The 22,435-nt window shown below is 37.1% G+C and overlaps 1 protein-coding gene across 1 annotated transcript in view; it reads right to left on the bottom strand.

The window, feature by feature from the left end:
* The window catches only part of LOC124415932, a 72,980-nt gene that overhangs the window by 40,516 nt on the left and 10,029 nt on the right, over positions 1–22,435 (bottom strand). Inside the window, exon 2 of the mRNA XM_046896689.1 lies at positions 21,305–22,277. Coding sequence (XP_046752645.1) covers positions 21,305–22,150 — 846 coding nt within the window. The 5' untranslated portion in view covers positions 22,151–22,277. The remainder of the gene's footprint in view (positions 1–21,304; positions 22,278–22,435) is intronic.

Raw genomic sequence — 22,435 nt, 5'->3', positions numbered from 1 at the left:
GAAGAAGAAATGCATCGAAAGGCGTGGCCCAGACCGAGCCACCTCGCATGGCAGTTCATCAGAAGAATTTTGAAAGTACGATTCCTGTATCTAATCGGTACCACTGAACGTTGACTAAAGATTGCTGAAGACAGCCAACCCTGGATATTATTTTGAAGCAAGCAAAAGGACACGACGAGTGCGAGGGTAATGGAAGTGCCCGACACTTACCGACTCGCTTATAGAGTTCAAAATAATAACTGTAACGGTAGAACACTTCTGTACCGAAGTTCCCCTCGCCGTTCCTTACCAAATTGTGCTAAGGTTAGAGGTTCCCCATTTTGCTGGCTGTCTTCAGTAATCGTCACTTAATGTACTGTAGGACCAGCTTCTCTGGTTCCGCTGTTTATTTTGGGTACACAATAGTGTCCGCTGTTCTTAGTTTAGCGCACCGCCACTGGAGCACGTGGTGACCGCCATGGTGACACTTTCTGTCGTTTTTTTCTGGTAAACAGCTGTGAGACTGCAAAGGAAAATATCATCGAGTGATTTCGTGGATAGGTTTCATCGGGTGTAATTACAAGTTTGAGAGTTTGTCTTACAAAACTTTGAAGGGTCTGCGACGTCTGCCCTAGGTTCAGAAATGTCGATGCCGTTATTGAAAAATGAGGAAGGTATCGATAAATTAGTATTATTAGTACGTCTGTTGGACATAGGAAACTTTTTGACGAGAATTCATCATGTTGAAGCAATGGCTAGAATGGCCTGTATTGTTCCAGGGTTGAACAAAAAATTAAGAGTCTTGGAAAAAAAACTATTACGGATTGGTTACTGTTGGCGAAAATCTCGGTGGAAGAGTGGAACGAACCTCGATTAATGGAGGAAATGGATGAAGAACTGGATTCCCCATCAACATCCACTGAATGTACATACATTCATCAAATCAGCTGACAGTTTAAACCCCAGAAGCTCGTTTGGAAAAGCTAAGGAGGCAACCCAGATGAGCAACAGATTCAAGCCTCGAGTACCAGACGGATTCACCATTTACCAGAGAAAATGGCCTCTCAAAAGATAATTTTCCTTTGGAATGTATTAGGGGATACGAGATACCATTTGTTACCGTTCCAACACAGTCAGACGTTCCCTGTAGTATGCTCGCAAATAGTTTGTCCTCGAACGCAGTCCTTTTATCATGAGATCAGAAATTAATAATCTACTCCAAATTCAGGCGGTTGAACGACGGAGAATCAATTTGTTTCATCATATTTCTTTGTAGAAATGCCTCATAAGTTAAACTACTTTATTATTAATTTAAGAAAGCTGAATCTATTCATCAATGTCCCACATTTCAAACTACAGGATTTGGTGACTTTATCTGACCTGTTATCAAAAGAAAACTATATGTATGTGTTACTTGGATTTGAAAGATGCCTACTTTCGGATACAGTTATATAATATTGATAAAAAGTTTGTTAGATTTGTTTTCGACAAGCAACCTTTCCATTTTACTTGTTTAAACTTTGTGATGAACGTGAAGCGTTATTTTTTCACAAGGGTATTGAAAGTAGTTGCAAGAGATCTCGGAGAAAAAGGGTTCCGATCTGTAGTTTAGCTTGATGACATTTTAATTTTGGGCAGCTATTTTGATAAATGCCTGTTAAATTTGGAAACCTCGATATCAACGCTAGGATCTTTATAGTTCATAATAAACTATGAAAAAAGTAGCGTCACGCCAAAAGCGCAGTAGATGTTTAGGCTTTATTCTGAATACAGACAAAATGAGCTCTGAACTAACTGAGGACGAAACGAGCATTTTGACAGACAATATCATCAAGTCCACTTCATTAAGAAAGAATTACAAAATTCGTGAGCTTGCACAGTTGATATGTCAAATCATTGCTGACCTACTGCCCCACTATTGAGTTCGATTTGGGTTACGCCACAAAAATCGAAAAAAGCAAAATATCTAACCTTTATGCTGGCTAACGACGACTACGATCAAACAATGACAATACCAAGTTACATTTAGAAGAAGTTGGAATGGCGGACTAATAAATTACCCTCAGCATATAATTTAAATGGAAGATATAGCCAGAAAAAGGCATTTTGGTCAGATGGTTCGGGACCTGGATGTCAATGATTGTGAAATTTTTTTTATGCCGGCACTAGGCTTGACGAGCTGGATGGAAGAATTGACAGCATTGAAGGGTTGGTTATCTAGTGAATCTGGCATAAATGAAATAGTATTATTGCTTTCAACCTGCGAGATTCTCCTAATATGCGCGGAAACAATCTACAAGTTATGGAGAAGTTGCTTGCTAGTGACTCTGAACAGCCTCCTTTCGATGTCAATAAAATTAGAGTGGTTCGACTGGGCAAGAACGCTGTGAGTGGTGAAGCCAGATCACTAAAAGTGACCCTGAATTCTTCTGAGGATGTGCACTGGATATGTAACCCCTTTCCGTGCATTTAGCTCGACGAAATCCGGTCCCAAGCTGTAGGAGACGAAACGCGCTAAGTAGGCCAGAGTGATACTCGGAACAGCTGCAATACGAGTCCAATCTTCAGTCTAAGAGTTTGACTCGTGATGTTTATGTTTGGCCTAATCTTCATTCCACAAGTCTGGCTGACTCGTGATCTTCATGCTTGATACAAAGTTTGTATCACGAGTCAGACTTGTCAAAGTATGGCAACAGGTTAGGAACAAAAAAGGCTTTGATAATGATCAAGTCGTGTTCAGGAGCAATCTAACGAAATCTCAACTTGCCCATTACAATAAATTGTGCGCAGAATTTGAAAATCGCAAGAAAAACTGTAAGAGTAAACCTGTCCATTATGTATATTAGAGGTGTTTCAGTCATAACTCAAAATAAAAATCTATAACTAGATAGCACTGAAGGCAGCATCAGGATTTACGATCATAATATTCATAGCATCAAAGCACGCATCGCCGAATTTGACGCAGCAACACGATTGATCTAAGAATTCGATATCATTATTCCGATGGAGACCTGGCGGGATGCAAATGTATGGAATGGCGAGGTTGGATTGGACCAATTTGATGTTACCAAATATGACAGATCATTGTTAACTAGCGATAAAGTTAGAGATGGTGGCGTGCTGGTCACAGTAAATGGACTGTTGAAACACTGTTGTTTCTCTTACAGACAACGCATTTGAACATGTGTGGTCAATGTCACAGTTAATAATGTGAGTTTGATAATTGGAGCAATCTATATACCAGCAGCTTCTTCCTCGGATTATTACTCTCAGTATATTGAATGTATGTAAAGCTCATTTTTAGAAGCTACCTGGGAATTAAGTAGCGACAACTTCATCTGATTTGGTAACTACAACATTCCATGCTATATCATGAAAAATTTATTTCCTTCATTTCACATATTTAAGTTGACGGGTTATAAATTAAGACCTAAGTAAACGACACACTCTTTGCGACAGCTCCTTGGCGACGAAAAAAGACCCGTAAATCATACAGAGAGAAGATGGATGGGCAAAATGAGTATTACGAGGAAACTGAAGGACTATTATATTGTGCTGAAATAGCTGACTAGTCGGTAAGTCACAGAATCATACGTGCAGAAACGTGCCCTTGACGAAACGTTAAAAGCGATTATCTCGATACTTGCGGTATGCACGACTACTCCAAAACTGTTTAACCGATCAAAGTCATATTTGGCACACATTTTTATGGTACATCTGTCCAATTGATGAACCCAAGACCGACTAAAATTATCAAAATAAACATATTTTTGGCTGGATCATAGTTTGAAATTTTTCTCAAAAAATTAACTTCTTTGTTCTAAGGCCCATCCTTTAGTCAATTATCATTATTATTCCAATATTATTGGTTCATCAGGTAACCACATGCACACACTAATTAATTTTTTGCGCAGACTGTTTCAGATAACACTACGAGGTACTGGAATGTACACCGCATTCGGCCTCCTGTCCGGACAGCTTAACGGCGACTGGTTATATCTCCACCATTTTCAATTTTTGTAAGCAAAATAAAAAATAGTAAGAAAACTAGATTCATGTCATAAAAAGTACCTGCGACTCTAAAAATATATATACATACCTCACCCTCCAGAAACAATCATAAAAATCGAATAAGATTTAGCGTTCTATAGGGAGTGCCCCCCTTAATTTTCTGCAAGCGTCTCGTAGGCCTATGCAATTACTCTTTCAGTATGGTTTTTGTTTTTTATTATGATTAATGAAAAATGCGATATATCACCCTTCTCCATAAGGGTGGTGATATCACTGATGTGAAAAAGTATTGTCTCATATACAAAGCAAATGTGTTTACTAGAATCTTTGATTCTCTGGAGTGTGATGAGCTGTCAAAATATTTAATGAAATTTATTATTCCGAAACAAGACGAATTCCCGAGTGGTCGATCAACTGTGTCTAATCTATGCATTTATGTTGATTTTTCGGTTAAGAATATTGCAAATAAGAATACTATCGATATTTTTTACACTGAGTTTGCAAAGGCTTTTAATACGCTCAACATTAACTTATTAATTAGGAAATTGAGTTGTTATGGTGTGTCTAAGACTCTGCTTAAGTGGTTAGAGTCGGCTCTCTGTGGTAAAACTCAATACGTTAAAATTCAAAATTTAGTCTCTGAGGCTATATCTGATCGTTGTGGTATTGAGCAGGCTTCACATTTAGGACCCTTGCTAATTATTGTTGTTGTAATCGATGCCAAGTTCAGTATTAAGCATTGTAAAGTCTTGTTATTTACTGACGATATGAAGATTTACAATGTATTTGATTCCTTCTTCCAGTGGTGCGGACTTAATAGTCTAAGATGTAATATTAATAAATATTTTAGTATACGTTTTGGCGAAACTGGGCTACAACCGACTATCTATTCCTTGAATGGTGATCATTTTGTGAATATGAGCATACTAGAGATCTGGATATTGTCTTTAACACGAAACTGTCTCTTAATATTCACATTGATCATATATCAAGATTATAGAGCTGAAGATAGTAAATTTTTTGGAGAGATTAACGAAAAACTTCAGGTATCAAAATTCCTTTTGAACTTGTACTACAGCTGTATGAGTACAAGTACAAATTTTGATGAGCTTGGAACGATAAGTAGAGAGATTCTGTAAACACGTTCCGAAACATGCTTAGTCCTCATTTCTGTGGAATATGATGAAGAATGGTACAGGGCGATGCACAAGGTAGAAATACGGATGCCGTGACGTACTTTGAGGGATTATTTGTCCAAAATCTGCTACATTGCCATTGTCATATCCTCGATGCCTAACGTCCCTGAATAGTAGCCTCATTTTGTATCATCTATTCAATTACATGTGGTAAATAGTGTCGCACAATCTGTTTGTACCGTTTGTTTTTTCCACATTTCACTCTGAAAGTTTATCGAAATTCATCACGGGAAGCTTAGTAGGTTGCGTCTCAAACCGCATCGCGGATACGACTGCTCGAATTTGCTGTAAATATCCCGTTTTTGAGCATTTCTCTTCAGACAAAGCGACGACATAATCGTGTACAGAGGTAAACGAAGCTACAAACGCCGATATCGCGGCAAGTGTCTGGTGAATATAATCATCAACAGTCTCCCAGTCGAATTGCACGTACCTGGTTATCAGAACTGTGGACATCAGGACTGGTACAAAATTAATAAAGAGACTCGCGCGGGGTGATCAAGGAATCAATCCTCTCGAAACAGCCTGCAAGAACCACGACATTGCTTACTCGCAGAATCGCGTGTTGGTTAAAAAAGCTTGGCAACGGGTTTTCGCGCCAGATGCCAATATGAGTGAAAAAGCAGCGGCTTGGGCAATAGCTAATACAATGAAAGTAAAATCAAAACTTGGGATGGGAATTCGAAAGCAGACTAACGTAACCTTGAAAAAAAATTATAAATGCTGCGAAGTGATCCATGGTTCCAAGCAACGATGCAAAAGTAGCTACCCAGTCTGCGCTCAAGGGAGCTGAAAACGCTGTTAAAAAAGCGGGTGGTAAATGTAAAGTGCTAACACTGCGCGTTCTACCAGTTCCTTCAAAGATTGGTGGTTTTTTTACCGTTTCTGATTCCTATTTTCGCTGGACTTAATGTCACAGGCACGTTAGCTGGTGGCGTGGCAGGTATAGCAAAACCTGTGAACGATGCGAGCGCTGTCAAACGAGAACTGGAAGAGAGCAAACGGCACAATAAAACTACAGAAGCTATGGCGATGAGATAAGGGTTTCATTTGAAACCGTACAAAACGGGTCTCGGTCTCCATTTTCCAAAAAACTAGATACGAAGCTACCATGTCTCGAGCGTTGACTGATTGGGATTTGTTGAAACATGCAAAAATCTTTAAGATTCCATATTGCTGCGGTGTTTTCATGCGAAACGAAATTCCCAAAAACGAATCAGCTATAGGCAACCTTGACGACAAAGGTGGTCCAAGAACACACTTGGTTGCGTACAAAAAACGTGAAAATAATATCTATTACTTTGACAGTTTCGGTAACCTCCAACCATCCTCAGACCTCATAAAGTATCTCTACGTTGGTAGCGTTAAATACAATCATGAAACGTATCAGGATTATATAAGTACACTTATATCTGAAATTTCTGAGCGTTGACCTATATGAACACGGTACATAATTCAACAAAGCCAGTTTATCAGTTGCAGACATAGATAATTTGTTCATGTTAACGATTTGGGGAACCACTTCGATTCTTGAGGCGCAATATTTCCCAAGGATTGAGCTTGCTCGTGATAAAAGTTATGCTCTTGAATTGGTAGAATTGATAATCTTAAATTTGATTCCCAACGTTGATATTGGCCACTATAAAATTTATGTGGCTGTGATCACTACACCTAGCGGCAGCTATGAGATCGAAGAGAAGTATCTTCAAAACGTGCTAAAAAATAAAATAAATTGCTCACCATTAAGCCTAACAATAACACATTACGCAGCAAAATCAGATGCAACCAGATTATAAACTTTGAACCTAATGATTCCATTTCTCAACTTTTGGGAATCGCACAACGTCTGTTGGAGGCTGATAGAACTCACGAACCAGACGTGTCTGTAACTATACTCAACGTCAACGCGTTGCGAGTTTAGTGAAAGACTAAAAAGGGTGCCTACGTCAATGGACATACAGTACACACTATTCACAAGTTTTTCTCAACCATCTCACCAGGATATAAGATCGTGGAAGTGCCGTCGCACGACATTTACCTTGTGATCACCGTTGGGACCATAGATCACGTTCAGCTTCGGTTAGTGGATCAAGACGGAGACTTCTTTAATTTTCGTGTTATAACTGTGAGGTTGCATATGAAATAGCAATAAAAGATGGGTATTGTATACAGACAGCCAAACAGTAGGTATATCAGTAAGTCGACATGTCCTGATCAATTTAGTCATTGATTGATTCTCGAACCGTTAACATCTCGGAATGTGGACTTGACAGCTCTGAAAGGTCTGAAACTGACACCTTTTGGAGAAGAAAAGTCCATACCATGGAAGAAGAAATCTTAAAGATTCAAACACCGGTCGTCTTTGACGAATCCATTACGCATTACGAGATTCATGCGCACAAACCTTACGCTTCGTCAATTTTCGACAACAGCGATGAAATTCGATTCACCGTTCAGCATCAGGATTTGTGCATATTACCTAGCAAAAGTTCAGTACGTATCCATGATCGACTCCTAAAAGATGACTGTACAGCGACTGTGAACACACAGCTCGTAAGCAACGCTGTTATTTATTTGAAGAAATTTCCTATGAAATCAATGCTCTTGAGATTGATAGAAGCAAGAATGTTGGCCTGACAAATCTCATGAAGAGTTACGCTTCCCTGAACCCTGGTCAGAGTTGGCTGATGGAGAACGCTGGATGGCTTGACGTAGAAGAGGAGAAAAAGTAACCAATGCCGATGTGTAATTTTGACGTATTGATACTGCTCAGCATGATATTGGATTTCGCTGAAAACTACCGCAAGATTGTTGTCAATGCCAAACACGAGTTATTTTTGACGAGATCAAAATCTGATGTAAACGCAATTGTGCAAAGTCAGCAGGAGAAATTCAAAATTGTGATCAACACAGTGGAATGGCTCGTATCGTATTTGAGACGTGTGGATCAGAAAACAGTTAGCCTATCGTGAAATATCGTGTCAACCACCTCAACCGGTTCCTTTTGTCATGGTCGTATTTAGAGACCCATAACTTTTTTAGTTTCCATTTTTTTCTTTACAAAAATTCGAAAATTCTTTCAACACCAAAAAAAGTTCAGCGTAAAAAGGAATGGTAATTTTTTTTTTCTGTTTTCTTATATCAAACCCGAAAACACCCGAAATACAGCGCTGTAGACTAGAATACTCCTTCAGGGGTTAAAGGCAGTCAAAGGTGTGAAAAGATAGGCATTCAAACGAATTTTATTCACTCGTTCTATAACGTTTTTTATTTTACATATAATATCAAGTTTTTACTCTATATTTTCAGTAAACTTGACGAAAATTTCAGGTCAAGATATTAATTCTTGACCAAATTATCTGCTTGATTGTTGAACCCTCTTTTGACTGGTTTATCTAAAATCAATAAAAATAGAAAAAAAAACTGTTGGTTTAATTATTTATTGAGTACTTAATCAAAGCTTTTTTCAAACTAAGCATAACTGCAGCCTCTAAAAGTTTACTTAAGAACTTGAAGGGAGAATAGCTCTCTTTTATTGTTTGTAAAAAAAAAGTGTAAGTAAAAAAAATCCTTCAATCAAATACTAGCTATTCAATCGGTTTTTCGGATAAAGTGGTGGCGGAGAAAGATGCATTTAAAGTTTCACACTTGATCCTTTGATGCAGGAATTTTTCTGTGCAACCAATTTATCTGACACCATCTGAATCGGAGGTTGTGAGATTACTGATACGAAATTGGAATCGAATTTTCGAAATTCAATATGGCGAACGCAAATTTCAAAAGTCACTTGATTTGGGTAAGATTTGGTACTCGGAGGTTTTTGAGCTTGCTCATTACGAATTTGAAGTCGAAATTCAGAAATTCAAACTGATAGATCTAATATAGCGGACCAAGATACAAAGATTGATTTGAATCTGATGAAACTCGGTATTCAGGGGTTTTTGAGGCCGCTGGTTACGAAGCAGAACTCACAATATATAAATTCAAAATGGCGGGGAAAAGATCAGCACTTGTCTCAAAGAACACCAGAAATGCATCAAGCTGAAACACTTCAGCATCTCAGTACTGCCGGAACACCACATGGAAAGAGGCCACAAAATGAAATCCGTAAACATCCTAATAACGTCAATAGAAACAACGGATATGAAACACATCCAATTTGGGACGCCATGCTGTCGGGTTTTTAATTGATTGGCCAATCAATTAAAATACCTGATCGGTCAACTTCACCCGACTGGAACGTTACACCCTGACGAATCCAGTGTGGGTATACGTAGGGACACCCCTCAAGAGATCAACCAATATCAGGTTGCCCCTTGCCATGTACCAAAAGAGTGGGGAGCTGCTACCAGGCGGGGAAAGCGATAAGGCAAGCCGAGAGGTGTACTTTTATAAGTCTATGTGTTTCCCTCGCCAAGTCGTCGATTAGAGTGAGAGAAAATGCCCTCAGCTATTGTTCTCTCTGTTTTGTCACGGCTTCAACTTGGTGCAAAGAGTTGGAAGTCTATCTCTACAAGTCTACGATTAGCACCCTTGATGCCCCGTAGACACTAATCACCGTCTATAGTAACAATATTTGAACGACCGAATACCAGCTGCACCTCTTGCAGTGAGATTTCTCATTCATAATTATGCGCCAAAACCAAGTCCACTATTATTTTCCGGAGCGTTGTCTCCTTCACTCTATAATCCAACTTATACTTAACCTGGCCCGTGTAGGGGAACCTGGAACCCACATCTTAACTGTTTAAATTCTGAAATGTGGCGTATCATATGGTAACAATCTATATTCATCTACATGTAAGTACGTTCGATTGTTCATTTGCTTATTATCCATATCGGGCATCGTATTATTACACACATGGAATATTGATAAAAATCGGGATTTGAGTTCACAAATCTGCTTTGAAATTTTTTATTTGGAAGGTCTGGTCGAAAAACACAGCGAAATTTTTTGGAAGTGCTTTAGCCACCCGCCTCTGAGATGTGATATAACTTGGTGTTTCCGATGGATCTATTTTTTAGTCAGAAAATTTTTAGATTAACCCAGTAAAGTATAACTTAATGTGGAGACTTTGTCGAAAATGGAGTTTCATGACAGAAAAAGATATATCATTTTGAATAATAATGATGATTATTTATATTTGTTAAATATTTGATGTCACAGTGTATTCGTTACTTTGTAATTCCCTTGATGTGTCTTTTTCAGTGCACATTATTAGAAACTTATTTCTTCCATTCGATATCAGAAATACACTCTGAACATAATTTTTTTCATGTTGTACTATTTCTTAAAACTTCACATTTTTTGCCGTATTAAATACTCTAATTTCAAAAGGGGCTGAAAAATGTTGTATAATATATATATATATATATATATATATATATATATATATATTTTTGAATCTTTGAAGATTATAGAATATTTGTATAGAGACTCCATTTGCCGACTTCTGAAAGAAATCTAAGTTCTCAACCTCGGATCTTGATCGGTACATCGTGGAATGCTTTATATGGATTCGTTAGCAGTAAAGGGAGGTGAAAAACACAGCAATAGAGTAACAGATGTGGAAGGCAGTGCTTCGGCATTAGTAACTTATGTAAAACATTTTTGAAATATCTCGCGGCCCTCCACATTCGCGACGGTATGAAAATGTAATGAAATATAAAAAATGAAGTTGAAACTTTTTGCTCCAGGATGCCTAATATGTAGCTACACCACTAACCCTGATCCTATATTTCCGTATATTTCCTGTAAGCTTTAGCCGGTTAAATCGTTTTTTCGATAAACCATCGAGTTTTGAAGATATGTGATATTAGCAAAAAAAGAAGTGACTCGTCTTAAGATCATGTAGTACTCCTACCTTTACTGACCGAGCAGACTCTCTCTTTTTCGTCCTATATTAAAGAAAGAAACGAACGGAAAGGGTTCAAATTCAATCGACCATGCATCACTTTTTTGTAGCAGAATTTAGGAAAGTTCATCATATCGCGAACATTGTCAAAAAAATGTGTGGTTTTTGACACGTGTTAGCATTCCTACATTTCCCGTGTTTTCATGCAATATAATATTGCCAATATTGGGATCACTAGACGAGAACTAGAAATAAAAATAATTTCGTAAATAAAAGATCCTCTTACGATCAGCTGGGCGCACTCAGCTATGCACTTTTTGGCCCCTGAAATGCGAGAAATATGAACATAGTAACACATGTCAAAAAACCACACAACTTTTTGATGACTTTCGAGATATGAGTAACTTTCCTGAATTCCACTACAAAAGATCGATGCACCGTCGAAATTTGAACTCTTTTCGTTCGTTTGATTATTTAATACAAGTCGAGAAAGGGTGAGTTTGCTCGGTGAGTAAAGATAGGAATACTACATGACCTTAAATCCAGTTACAAACCAAGTATAGTTATCAGCCGTGTTTGAACCACATCGAGTTTGTGTCCAGTTTATTTCCTCCGCAGTATTGTATGTGCTAATGCATAATATTTTTCTCTTATAACGCCTTACTGTAACGTGTAAAAAAGTTGGATTTCCACAAAGATATGTGTAGACGTATGAAGCATATGTATGTATGTTCCTGGCAATGTGTGCAATACATATTTAAAGCATACTTTCCGTGAAATAAAACTTTAATATACTTCATTAACGAGAGCGCGTAAAACGGTATAATTGTTCTGAAGAAACCGTTTCATATTGCGTATTCTGTGATCTATGTTCATTGACTTGTATAATATCCTACTACTGTATTACAATGTTTGACAGATTCGTCATAATGAAATTATTCACTAGCGAAGGAATCATATCGAAGAAGTAAAAAGCATGCTTTGTCCAACTTCGGCAGTTTACTTAAAGAAAAAAGGTTTGCAATACGCTGTGTGATTTCGTACACTACTTTTTAATAAAACGCATTTTCCTTTGTAATTCTAAGCTTTGATTCTGACATCGGTATTTACGCTTAAAATAATTACACAGGTCAACGCGGTTTTTCGCCATAGATTAAATTATGCATTTTTTGAATCTTGCATACACAGGTGTCGACAGATAAATATTAGAAATATTGCATTTCATCGGAATATTTAAGTATACGATGAAGTATCATTATTATTGACGATTCTTCGCGTAAAGGTATTCTAACTACCCCGACTACCAAACTATCAATTACTATGGATACATACATTTTACACGATATCTACAGCATACGGACTGTTTACGTTGAGTTGTTTGATGTTTGAAATTCGCGATGAAGACGAGATATCAAGGAAAATGGTCATCGAAGATGTTAGCAGATTTGTTTTTTGACATCAAAACGAGCCAATTCATAATCTTTGTTGTAACATTGCGTTTTAATAACGAATGTTGGGGATCACAGCCTCCACTATATTGTTATTCTACCGGGTAATGACGAGAAGTTAAGGTTCACGATACGGTAAAACTAGAATCATCCGAAATATTTCTTATCGTTTTTCGTTTTGTTTTTTCATTCTATGTCCCGACCAACCTAACCTCCCAAGGAGCGGTCTGCATGAAGACAGTGTTGCTGAAAGAGAATGCGGAGATGATATCATTGCCAAGGTCCTGTTGTACTATCAAACCTACCGAATCGTTTGCGTCCGGCTTGGGAAACACCGGATGTAAGGTCTATCGTTATCGAGATGTTGACACATTCCTGGCAGGTGCTTGAAAGTTTCGGCGAGAGTACTTTTATCTCTGTCGTAATCGTTTATCGAATCTAGCCACTTACGTACGACTTAAACTGTCAACAACATGGGCCCGCTAACAGAAGCAAGCAACTGGTTTAAGACTTCGTTAAAACGGGTCAGTTGGTACTACTTTCGATACCCCTGATAAAAGTTAGTATCAGACCTATGAAGAATCAGCTCCAACAATCGCGCCTACAACTCCATTTACTGGTGGTAATAATTAACTCTTCTTTGGTAAGCTGAAAACCAGGTTTATCTAGCAGTGCCATCTATGTCTCGTCCTTTTCCATGAACCCTTCTCCCTACGAACTTCGCCACTTCTCGTTAAAAACTAGTAACTTTTCATCCTGCATTCATAACGATTTGGCGTGTTTTTCGTATCGTTGAAAATACCTTTTACGCAATAACTTAGTACCTTTTGTGTTGTGACGCTCGATTTGGAATTATCGTTATCTTTTAAATTTCGTACGTAGGCTTTCGTTTTCTTACGACTCACCGAGTTTTGATTTTCTATTTTTGCCAAACGAACAGCTCTTACTGATTATTACGTAACAACTCAACGAGGTCATTGTTCATCGTTCGGTTTCTTGCCCTTTTCTCTGCTTTTCGTGCCAATATCATTTTATCTCAACTATCACAAATTTTATTCATCATTTTGAGCCTTTCGATTTGATGCTGATTTTTGGTTTTCGTCCTGATTATTACTGTTTTATACGTTGTTTGCTTCTCTCCCTGGCGTATGTAAATGAACGCATATGTGAGATTGTGTATGCGAACAGAGTCATACCTTAATTCGTTTCTTTACTGATTATTTTGCGTTTCATGAATGATCTATCGCGTCGCCAGTACTTCAATTTCAGTTTGGGCCATAGTAACTTCCGTTTTCGCCGACTAACGATAAGCCAGTGCATTACTTCTACCCCTACTTTACCATGTTATATAGTGTAACTATTCTATCCTCGTTTAATATTTTCATTAATAATAAAAATATCGTGTTTCTATTGTATTGTAATAACTCGTATACCATCGCATTAATTCGGTGAGGTGCTTTCTTCACAGTTATATCATAAATTATGCTGTAATTTTTGTTAGCCCCTTTACCTCACCGGCAATTTTATTGTGAAATCTGCTGTATTATTTTTATATCATATTTGCTTTGTCTATCCTCACTCTTCCCGTCACCTTCTGCAACGTGGTTGACGTAGTATATCGGGTTCTGTATTACCGACCGTTACGGGAACGCCTGTACGAGGCAGTATAATTGAAGTCTGCCTTACCACGCCTAAATTTCTATTGTACCTACAAACTCTTTTGTTCCGTTTGTGTGTATCCTTCCACCTTCCGCGACCATGTTCTCTGCAACCAATTACTGACGGCTGAGCTTATGGTTTAATTAATAATTTCCTCGATTAAATTTTGTTTTCTTTACTGACATTTCGTTTTTTTCGGTTCTTCGCTTTTTTGGCTGCGCTTGATATTGGTTCCTAATCTTGTTTTCCGACATTTCTCACTTTACTACTACCCGGTTATTTTGGTTTATTTTTATTCACTTTGGGAGTTTGCTGGCGTGCTCGCTTGAACATGAACTCCTTGTAGGGTGAATGTGACGTCGATACTTTGTATAAAAAAAGTAGAACGTATGAAAAAGTCGATAAAATAATTTAAAAAATGAATAATTTAAAAATTTTCATGCAGTTCTATTTTTTCAAGTAAATAGATATTCTAAATAAATGGGTGTTGTTTTTAGACATATTTTTAACTCATCTGCGCCAAGGTAAGGAAAAACAGCATTTACAAAGCACGGCAAAAAATTGTTTTGTTTCGTAGACCAGTGTTATTACGCATGGTGTATAAGACTGATAACGTTGATAACCTTGTTGGTAGTGATGATAGCAATAAGGATAAAGTACAGATAGCGATACAACGATAGCAATATCGATAGCGATATAACAATAGCAATATCGATAACGATGACGATAACGATAACGATAACGATAACGATATCGAAGAAAGTGTTAATAATAACAGCTTTATAGTACTAATAGATCAAGAATTCTAATCGTGCGTATAAGCTATATCGCTAAATATTATCTCAATTTGGTGAATTAAAAAAGTGTGGAAAATGATACAAATGTACGCTGTGCAATCGTCCATACCAATCTCTTTGATAATAATGAAAATCATAGTAATTACCACCAAGCCCGCAATAAAGCCCGCAATACCCTTTGACTATGTCCCCATAAGCGATCAGCTTGTGCGGGGCGAGGAAGGAAGAGGTTAGTGAACACTTTTATGCGTCTGTAGCCATCTTGACGCTTGAAAAAAACACCCGAATTCAAACAAGGGGCAATGAAAACTGTAAAAAACCTTTCCCAGGTGCAACTGGACCGAATTCAAACAAAATTTCACTACTACGGTAGGTGGGAGGCGGTAATAGTACCTAATAGTTTTTGTCTATCCTACAGATATTTCACCTAACTAGTACAAATTAGACTAGCAGATATTTGCTTGGGACACTTCCACTTGCACTAAATTACGTCTATGGATAGCTGATATACTTTCTCCCGCATTCATTGCGTCCTATCCAAGCCCCGCTCCCTTAACTCACGTACCGTGATATGTAGAATTGGTGAAAACCTTGAAAAGTACAGTTAGGTACCGCATGTTCTTTTTTTCAAGACAAATTATGTGACGATTTTAGTTTTAAACGTACGCCGAAATGGGATTTCGATAGAGTGTCCCATGAATTTTACGGTATTATGAAATTGTAAATGGCTCACATTCTTCTATTCGTAATACAAAACGGTAATAATTGCTCGAAGGGATATTCAAAATGGATCCTTCGCCAGGCCATTGTACATACATATGCCAAATCGATGGCTCTTGATAAAATTCACTCAGCTTTAGAGAGGCTGATAATAAAAGTCCCAACTTTCGCGTGACGATTATAATCCAAGGAACTCTACGGACCCCGATGATAAAACAATTATCTACTATGCTTATAGCGGGAATTAACTGTTTTATCATCGACGTGGTAGAGTTACTTGAATTATAATCGTCACGCCAGAGGTTAGATCTTTTATAATCAGCCTCTATAAGGTTCAGTAAATTTTATTAGGGGCCATCGAAATACATATTTGATATCAGTAACATCAACTACTTCAGCTTTCAATCAACCTTGATCGAGTTATTACGCTGGTTTTTGTTTTAATTTCTTGATTCAAGATTATTAGTTTTCACAAGTGACACCGTTTCTATTATTACCCAGCCCTCTGAACTATATATTAGTTAATTTCCGAATACATAACTGCTTGTAGCTAATCGTCTTTTTTTTTAATTTCATTTTGTCATTTTCATCCTATTTGCAACACTGTTTCCGTAGTTATAAATGTCAGACGTTTCTCTTTATTCAATCTACCGATGTAATGGTGCTATACTGCATAGAGGGAGCGGTGCCGAGACTGGAGCTACATGATGCCTGGTAATCACGTGTTAACCCTTCCATCGCAATCTGCTTTCACATATTCTTATATTGACGTAATATGAAAATAATGATCAGCAGTACGTAGTCAATCTATCTACATGACACAAAGGGGATAGATTTATATTATGTATGTACAAAAATAGCGTTGTCACACCACCTAGAAATAATAAAATCGATTATAATAACTCTTTATTACTATACATACTGTACTTGGTCTACTTCTACTCAGAGCTGATATTAATTTCATTATTTTCCCTTATTTTCCATTAAAAAATGTCTACATCCTTTTGTCAATGTGAATAATTTTATGGAAAGAACAATGATTCAGGAAAACTGTCATAAGTATTCAAACAAATGGTTTCCGGACTTTTCTGGATACAAAATTTAATACATTGATACGATCATAGTAAAATTTATTCACATTATAATATGCAATAAAGTAATGCAAAGCAAAGTTCACTTAAAGCTAAATAATGATACACGGAGAAAAAAGATAAACGACTTGAATACGGTTATCTGGGAAATACGGTTAGGCGTGGAGAAATTTTTTCAATGCCAACAAATTTTATCCCGAAAAAATCATATTATTTGCCACTTCAACAAGCCGCCTTAGAGAAAACTGCCATACGCGTAAGTGGTTAAGTCAGTACGGTTAGTTTGAAAAATTGGTAATGCTATTGCAATTAGTTGTATGACTGGGCAACCCATATTTGCCATAATTTCTGCTCCGAAGACTGGCGTGTATACTTGAATATGCCGCAATCTAAAATATACCTGGCTAAGCTGAGTTTTTCTCTCCGTGTAATGGCACCAATAATAATGATGGCAACAAATAAATGGTCAAAATAGGTGCATTGGCTTACACAAACTTTAAATAATCTACTTCAGGGGGGTGTCCGATTTTTTTCTGTTGCCTCATTTCATTTTTGATGGTTTGAGAATATGTGTGACAAATTTCAACCCAGAATTTTTTTGGTTGCGTTTTTCGTGAAACAGCTGTTTTGCAACTGATGTGCACTGTATTTGAAAAACTAGTGAACCGATGGACTAAAAATTTTAACAGTATGTAGAGTATGCTCTTATCGTTCGATGAACGAGAAAAGCGATGCGCCATACTCTATTTTTGAATGAAAAAAGAAATCTGCTAATTTTTTCGTTCAAAATCGATTATTTGAGTTTGACCGGTAACCATATCATCAAAAAACAAAATTTCTGGTTCATCAAACGATAGCTACATGTGTACAAACTGAGGTTAAGAATTGAAATCCCGAATTTGGAAAATTTCGAAAGCGCCGAATTCCAAATTTTTTAACGGTGAAATTTAGGGTAAAGAAATCAAACTTTGTCGGAACATAACAGTTTCGAATGGTCCGAAAACCGACGCTTAAGATTCGAAAAGTGCAAAGTTCGAAAAGGGCAAAATTCCGAAAGACCGTAACTCCGACAAGTCAAAGTTCCAAAAGTGCGAAAATGAGAAAATTTGAAAATCTGAAACATCAAAATTCAGAATGATAGAAGACTTTCAGTTCTGTGAATTTCTGGCTTGGTGAGATTTCACCACCATGATCGTTCTTTGTTTCGGATTTTCGGTATTTTTACGTTAGAAATCCTGATAATTCTGATTTTCGGTTCTTCTCATTTATTATACCCACTCGTTGAGTAAACTACGCTGTGTGAGTATATTTTAATCTTCGGAGTTTTGCTCTATATCGTAACTTGAATGTTCTGAATTCCGTATTTCGAAACCTTAAGCCGTCGGGTTTCCGACCATTCGAAACTTTGATGTTTCGTAAAAGTTTCATTGCTTTGCTTCAAGTTTCTTTCCAAAATAATTCAGAATTATGCACTTCCGGAACTTTTGAAATTCGGAAGTTCAACCCCGCCCTTACAAATTAAAATTCCATTCGCTTTTTTCATTTAGACCACCACAAGTGAAGAAACCCTGCACGCCTGCGGCTGCAAAACTTCGTCCGGGGTTACAAATCAGGAGGCTCAGCAAGCAGAATTTGCCATAAAAATATCTGTAAATTTTTTTTTCTGAACATCTGAAATATCAATTAATACAAACTAAAAATTTACAAGTAATTAATTGAACAGCTTTAATTTTATTGAATCCTAAAAAAAACTCGTTTCAGCGGAAAAAATGGGTCACCCCCCTTAAGGGGACGCGTCGGTGAAATTTTGAAAATCGTTACTAGAAGTCGTATAAAAAAATTCTTCCACCAATGTTCAGATTGTGACAATATAGACCTTCATACAAAGTTTCAATCTCCTGTGATGAGAATGCATGCGAAAGGAATTTTTCGCAGCGGTGTGCAGAATCTACTTGGAAAGGTTCCTTGCGCATACATTTTCATTGCAGGAGATCGAAACTTTTTTTCGAAGCACATAATACGATAATCGAAAAATCAGTCGAAGGCTTTTTTTGTACGACTTCTGTTAATCCGGTAAGAATTAAAAAACTGATTTTTGTCAAAAATTTCACCGAAGTCTTTTACCTTAAATAAATCTGTGTTGCCAGAAATGACTAATTTAAATTCAGTCTTATCATTGTGCCCTGAATTTAAATTTCAGTCAATGATAATTTAAAAAAAAAAGAATATCGATTCAACAGCAATATTCGTGGCAGACAAGCATTGGACAATATATATTCCGTGCGTGACTATGATATGTATACCTACAGTACGAGTGAATTGCGGAATAGCAAAGTTTTTCACGACGTATGAAGCGAATTAAAAATTAGCTATTTATGTGCATATGTCTGTATATGATATTTTATCTTGTTACATTTGCTATAGAAGATAAACTGCATATTTTACCACAATAAGTTTTTTTTTGTATTATATAGATTAGTGGCATTACGTTGGTTAACTTCAGACAAATACGGTTCTGAAATTTGAGACGCTTGTAGTGCTAGCGAGGAAAAACGTCTCCATCGAATCAGTTTGAAAAATCTGGCAATATGGCGATCTCAAAAACAAAAATTTCAAATCTAGAAACTTCTGTCATTATCAATTTTGAAGAGGTCACGTTTTTGTTGTATTTTTTTAGTGCCAAAATCCTGTGTAATTTGAATGAATCAATTAGCCTCATTTTATTCGTGACTGGATAGTACATACAGATCGTCTGAATTTTGAAGAGTCTCAATAAATGTTTTTCAATAGCGTTTAAGTTCACTGATTATGTCTTTGAATGATTTTGAATACAACGATATTGTGATAATTTCAGGTTCAACAGAAAAAACTCGTCTCATTTACGAATGAAAAGGCCTTGGTCCATCGAAATCAACAAATAACACGATATTGATCAAACGAAATAATAATACGACCATTTCAAAATCAGTAATAAATAAATTTTGGTCCCTTGAATCTGGGTTTTTTTCATTTTCGGTTTTGTTGAGAAGAGGCTATTTCAATAATTCCAACCCAATTGACTTAAGCTCAACTTTACAATTCTTGATGTTATTATTTTCTTGGTTTCTGGATATGATTGATTGTAGCAATTTTTTTTTGCTCGTTTCATTAAAATAGACTTCTCCGGATAAAAAATCCCAAATCTATGAGTCAATCTCACGAAATAATTTTTGATTACATGTTATGCTGTCTCAACCACAACAGTTGGAGTTTTTGTGAATTATTTAAACTTAGTTCTTGTATCGTAAAAGTCCACTTTCTATGCGGAGAAAAGAGAAAAACAATCACTCCGCAATTGGGATATGTATAGAGGAGTAGATTTTTTAACTTTATAAAATTCAAATACCCGTAATTTCGTTATTTTTTCCAAACTTTCAAGACACTTTGTTGATATCGTTTTTCTGTGTAGCGCTATCAGTATATTATATTATAAAAATCTTTTACTTTGCTTACCTCTCTTTTTTTAAGTGTCATGGCATGAGCACGCTCGTGATATCGTATACTTACTCCCAATTTATAAATATAATTGATTTCAACGGGTTCTAAACGAAACAAATCTCATCGTTTTGGCGATCGGCCAAACTGATCTTGTGTACAGAAACTTTTTTCTGTCTTGTATTCGTATACTGATTTATTATTCACAGAAAATACAGTTTTGATTCTCTAGCGTACGAGAAAACGATTCCTACTTACGTGTGTGATATGTATACAGGTATGCGATGTACAGGGAATAGATATAGCATCGGATTTTCATCCAATTGATTATGAATAAATAATGCGGTTGTTTTATATCCCCTTACTATACATAACTTTCGAATAAACTAAGTTTTCAACAATTTTAACCATTTAGACGTTAAACATCTATAGATGCTGTCTAGATACATATCAATGATCATGTAGTTATAAAATCTCGAAAACTAGATTATTGTGCTGCATGATTTAGAACAAAAACAACTGAAATTATCAAACTTCTAACTAATACAAACAAATTATTTTTCCCAGCAACATTTGATTCATTCATAGCTAGATTAGTCCTGTAAACATGCAAACTAAATATGAGATGGTTATCAGCAAACGAATATTATCCATCTAACAAGCAACACCAGTTTTGTGTCTCCCTTCAAATTCCTCGCAGCTTATGTATATTGTAGAACATTGGACATTGAACACCTCATTGATTGCCCTCCTTTGGGAGTCATTTTCACACAGTTGAACCGTTTTTCCGCCGATAAATAAAAATACGTGTCTTCTAGTTTTCAATGTCCTACAACATACATGAGTTGCAACGACATTGGAGAAGAAACACCAAACTGATGTTCCTTGTAAAGCATATTTGGAAGAAGCGTTCAACTGGATGATGCAACATTGAATATTATTGATTGTTAATTATACACTATCTTCACCATTTCACTGATGCTAACAAGTATTTGTAGAATGACGTACGATCCATGTGCATGCCTCCGTACTACAAACATTTGTAGACGTATATTATAAGAAACCATGACTCACCCTGGCGGCTATAGAGGTTGTTGGTTTTTCGAGAAGGTCCCAGAGACATTTTTGATATTGCGCACATTTTCCTTCCCCGAATTCCTCCTCCTCTCGTTGCCGAAGAGACTCGGCCTCCTTTCTCATCTCCTCGTGGACGTGCTCCTTTCGTTGGTGATATTTGTGCTGGCAGCAGCTTTCGAGATAGAGCTCGTCGATACCCCAGTACTCTAAGTCGTCGCTGAATGCTAGAACGCACATCTCGTCAACTAAATGGAGTTTCCCAGTCCTGTAGAAATTTAATATTGAGCTAAACGACTTGGGATGTCGATCGAAAAAAAATTCGTTGTCTATAAGCGAGTAATCGTCACAAAGCTCAGTTATTGCTTCGTGAGTATTGCAGTCTCGGAGACGTCCGAGACGAGTGTGAGGCAGTCTTTCCAAAGTACGCCAAAGGACCTCGTGTTTAACACCACCGACATTAATGCAGACTCTTCTGTTCAAAGCTTTCGAACGCATCAGCATGAAAGGCTCCGGTGGTAAGGATGTCATGGAACGCGAATAAATGCGTTGTTGCATGTGAAGAGGAAGAGGTGGTGGAGGTGGTGGCAACGGCGGCGGAAGCATCGATGGTAGCGAAGCTGGAACTGTTGAAAATGAAGCATAACGAACTTCTTTATTGCCCAAGCTACCAAGGTTCCCAAGGTTCGACATATTTCCAACTGTGACAAGCGATGGGTCGTATGTGAAGGAGTCCATCGTTGACTCAAGATGAGGGACCTGAGTATAAATCGAAGTTGGAACTCCATTTCCGTTGCGATCTGGGTCGGCACCCGCTTCATCATCAAACTTTCTGTCGTTCAGCATGAGATTAACTTTAACCTGAATGTCAATCTATGCTTGACGATCAGTCGCTTTTCAGGTTCATCCGCCAGTGGAACTTTTATCCTCTTTCACTAATCTCCCACCAGTTGGCCACATCTTAATGTTAGTCCTAAAACAAAAAACAGTCTTCGTAGTCAGTTGATTTAACACGATTTTACTGCATCTTTGTGTACAATCAATGTACAACAACGCTTCGATCCTACCGCATTATAGATCTACCTTTAGAGGTACAATTACGAACAAAAGAAAGTTTATATTTTTTTAAAT

The sequence above is a fragment of the Diprion similis genome, chromosome 1, assembly GCF_021155765.1.
Source record: "Diprion similis isolate iyDipSimi1 chromosome 1, iyDipSimi1.1, whole genome shotgun sequence".
NCBI classification, from domain to species: domain Eukaryota; kingdom Metazoa; phylum Arthropoda; class Insecta; order Hymenoptera; family Diprionidae; genus Diprion; species Diprion similis.
Note: the sequence above shows the minus strand (reverse complement) of the source record. Positions and strands in the feature narration are given on the sequence as shown.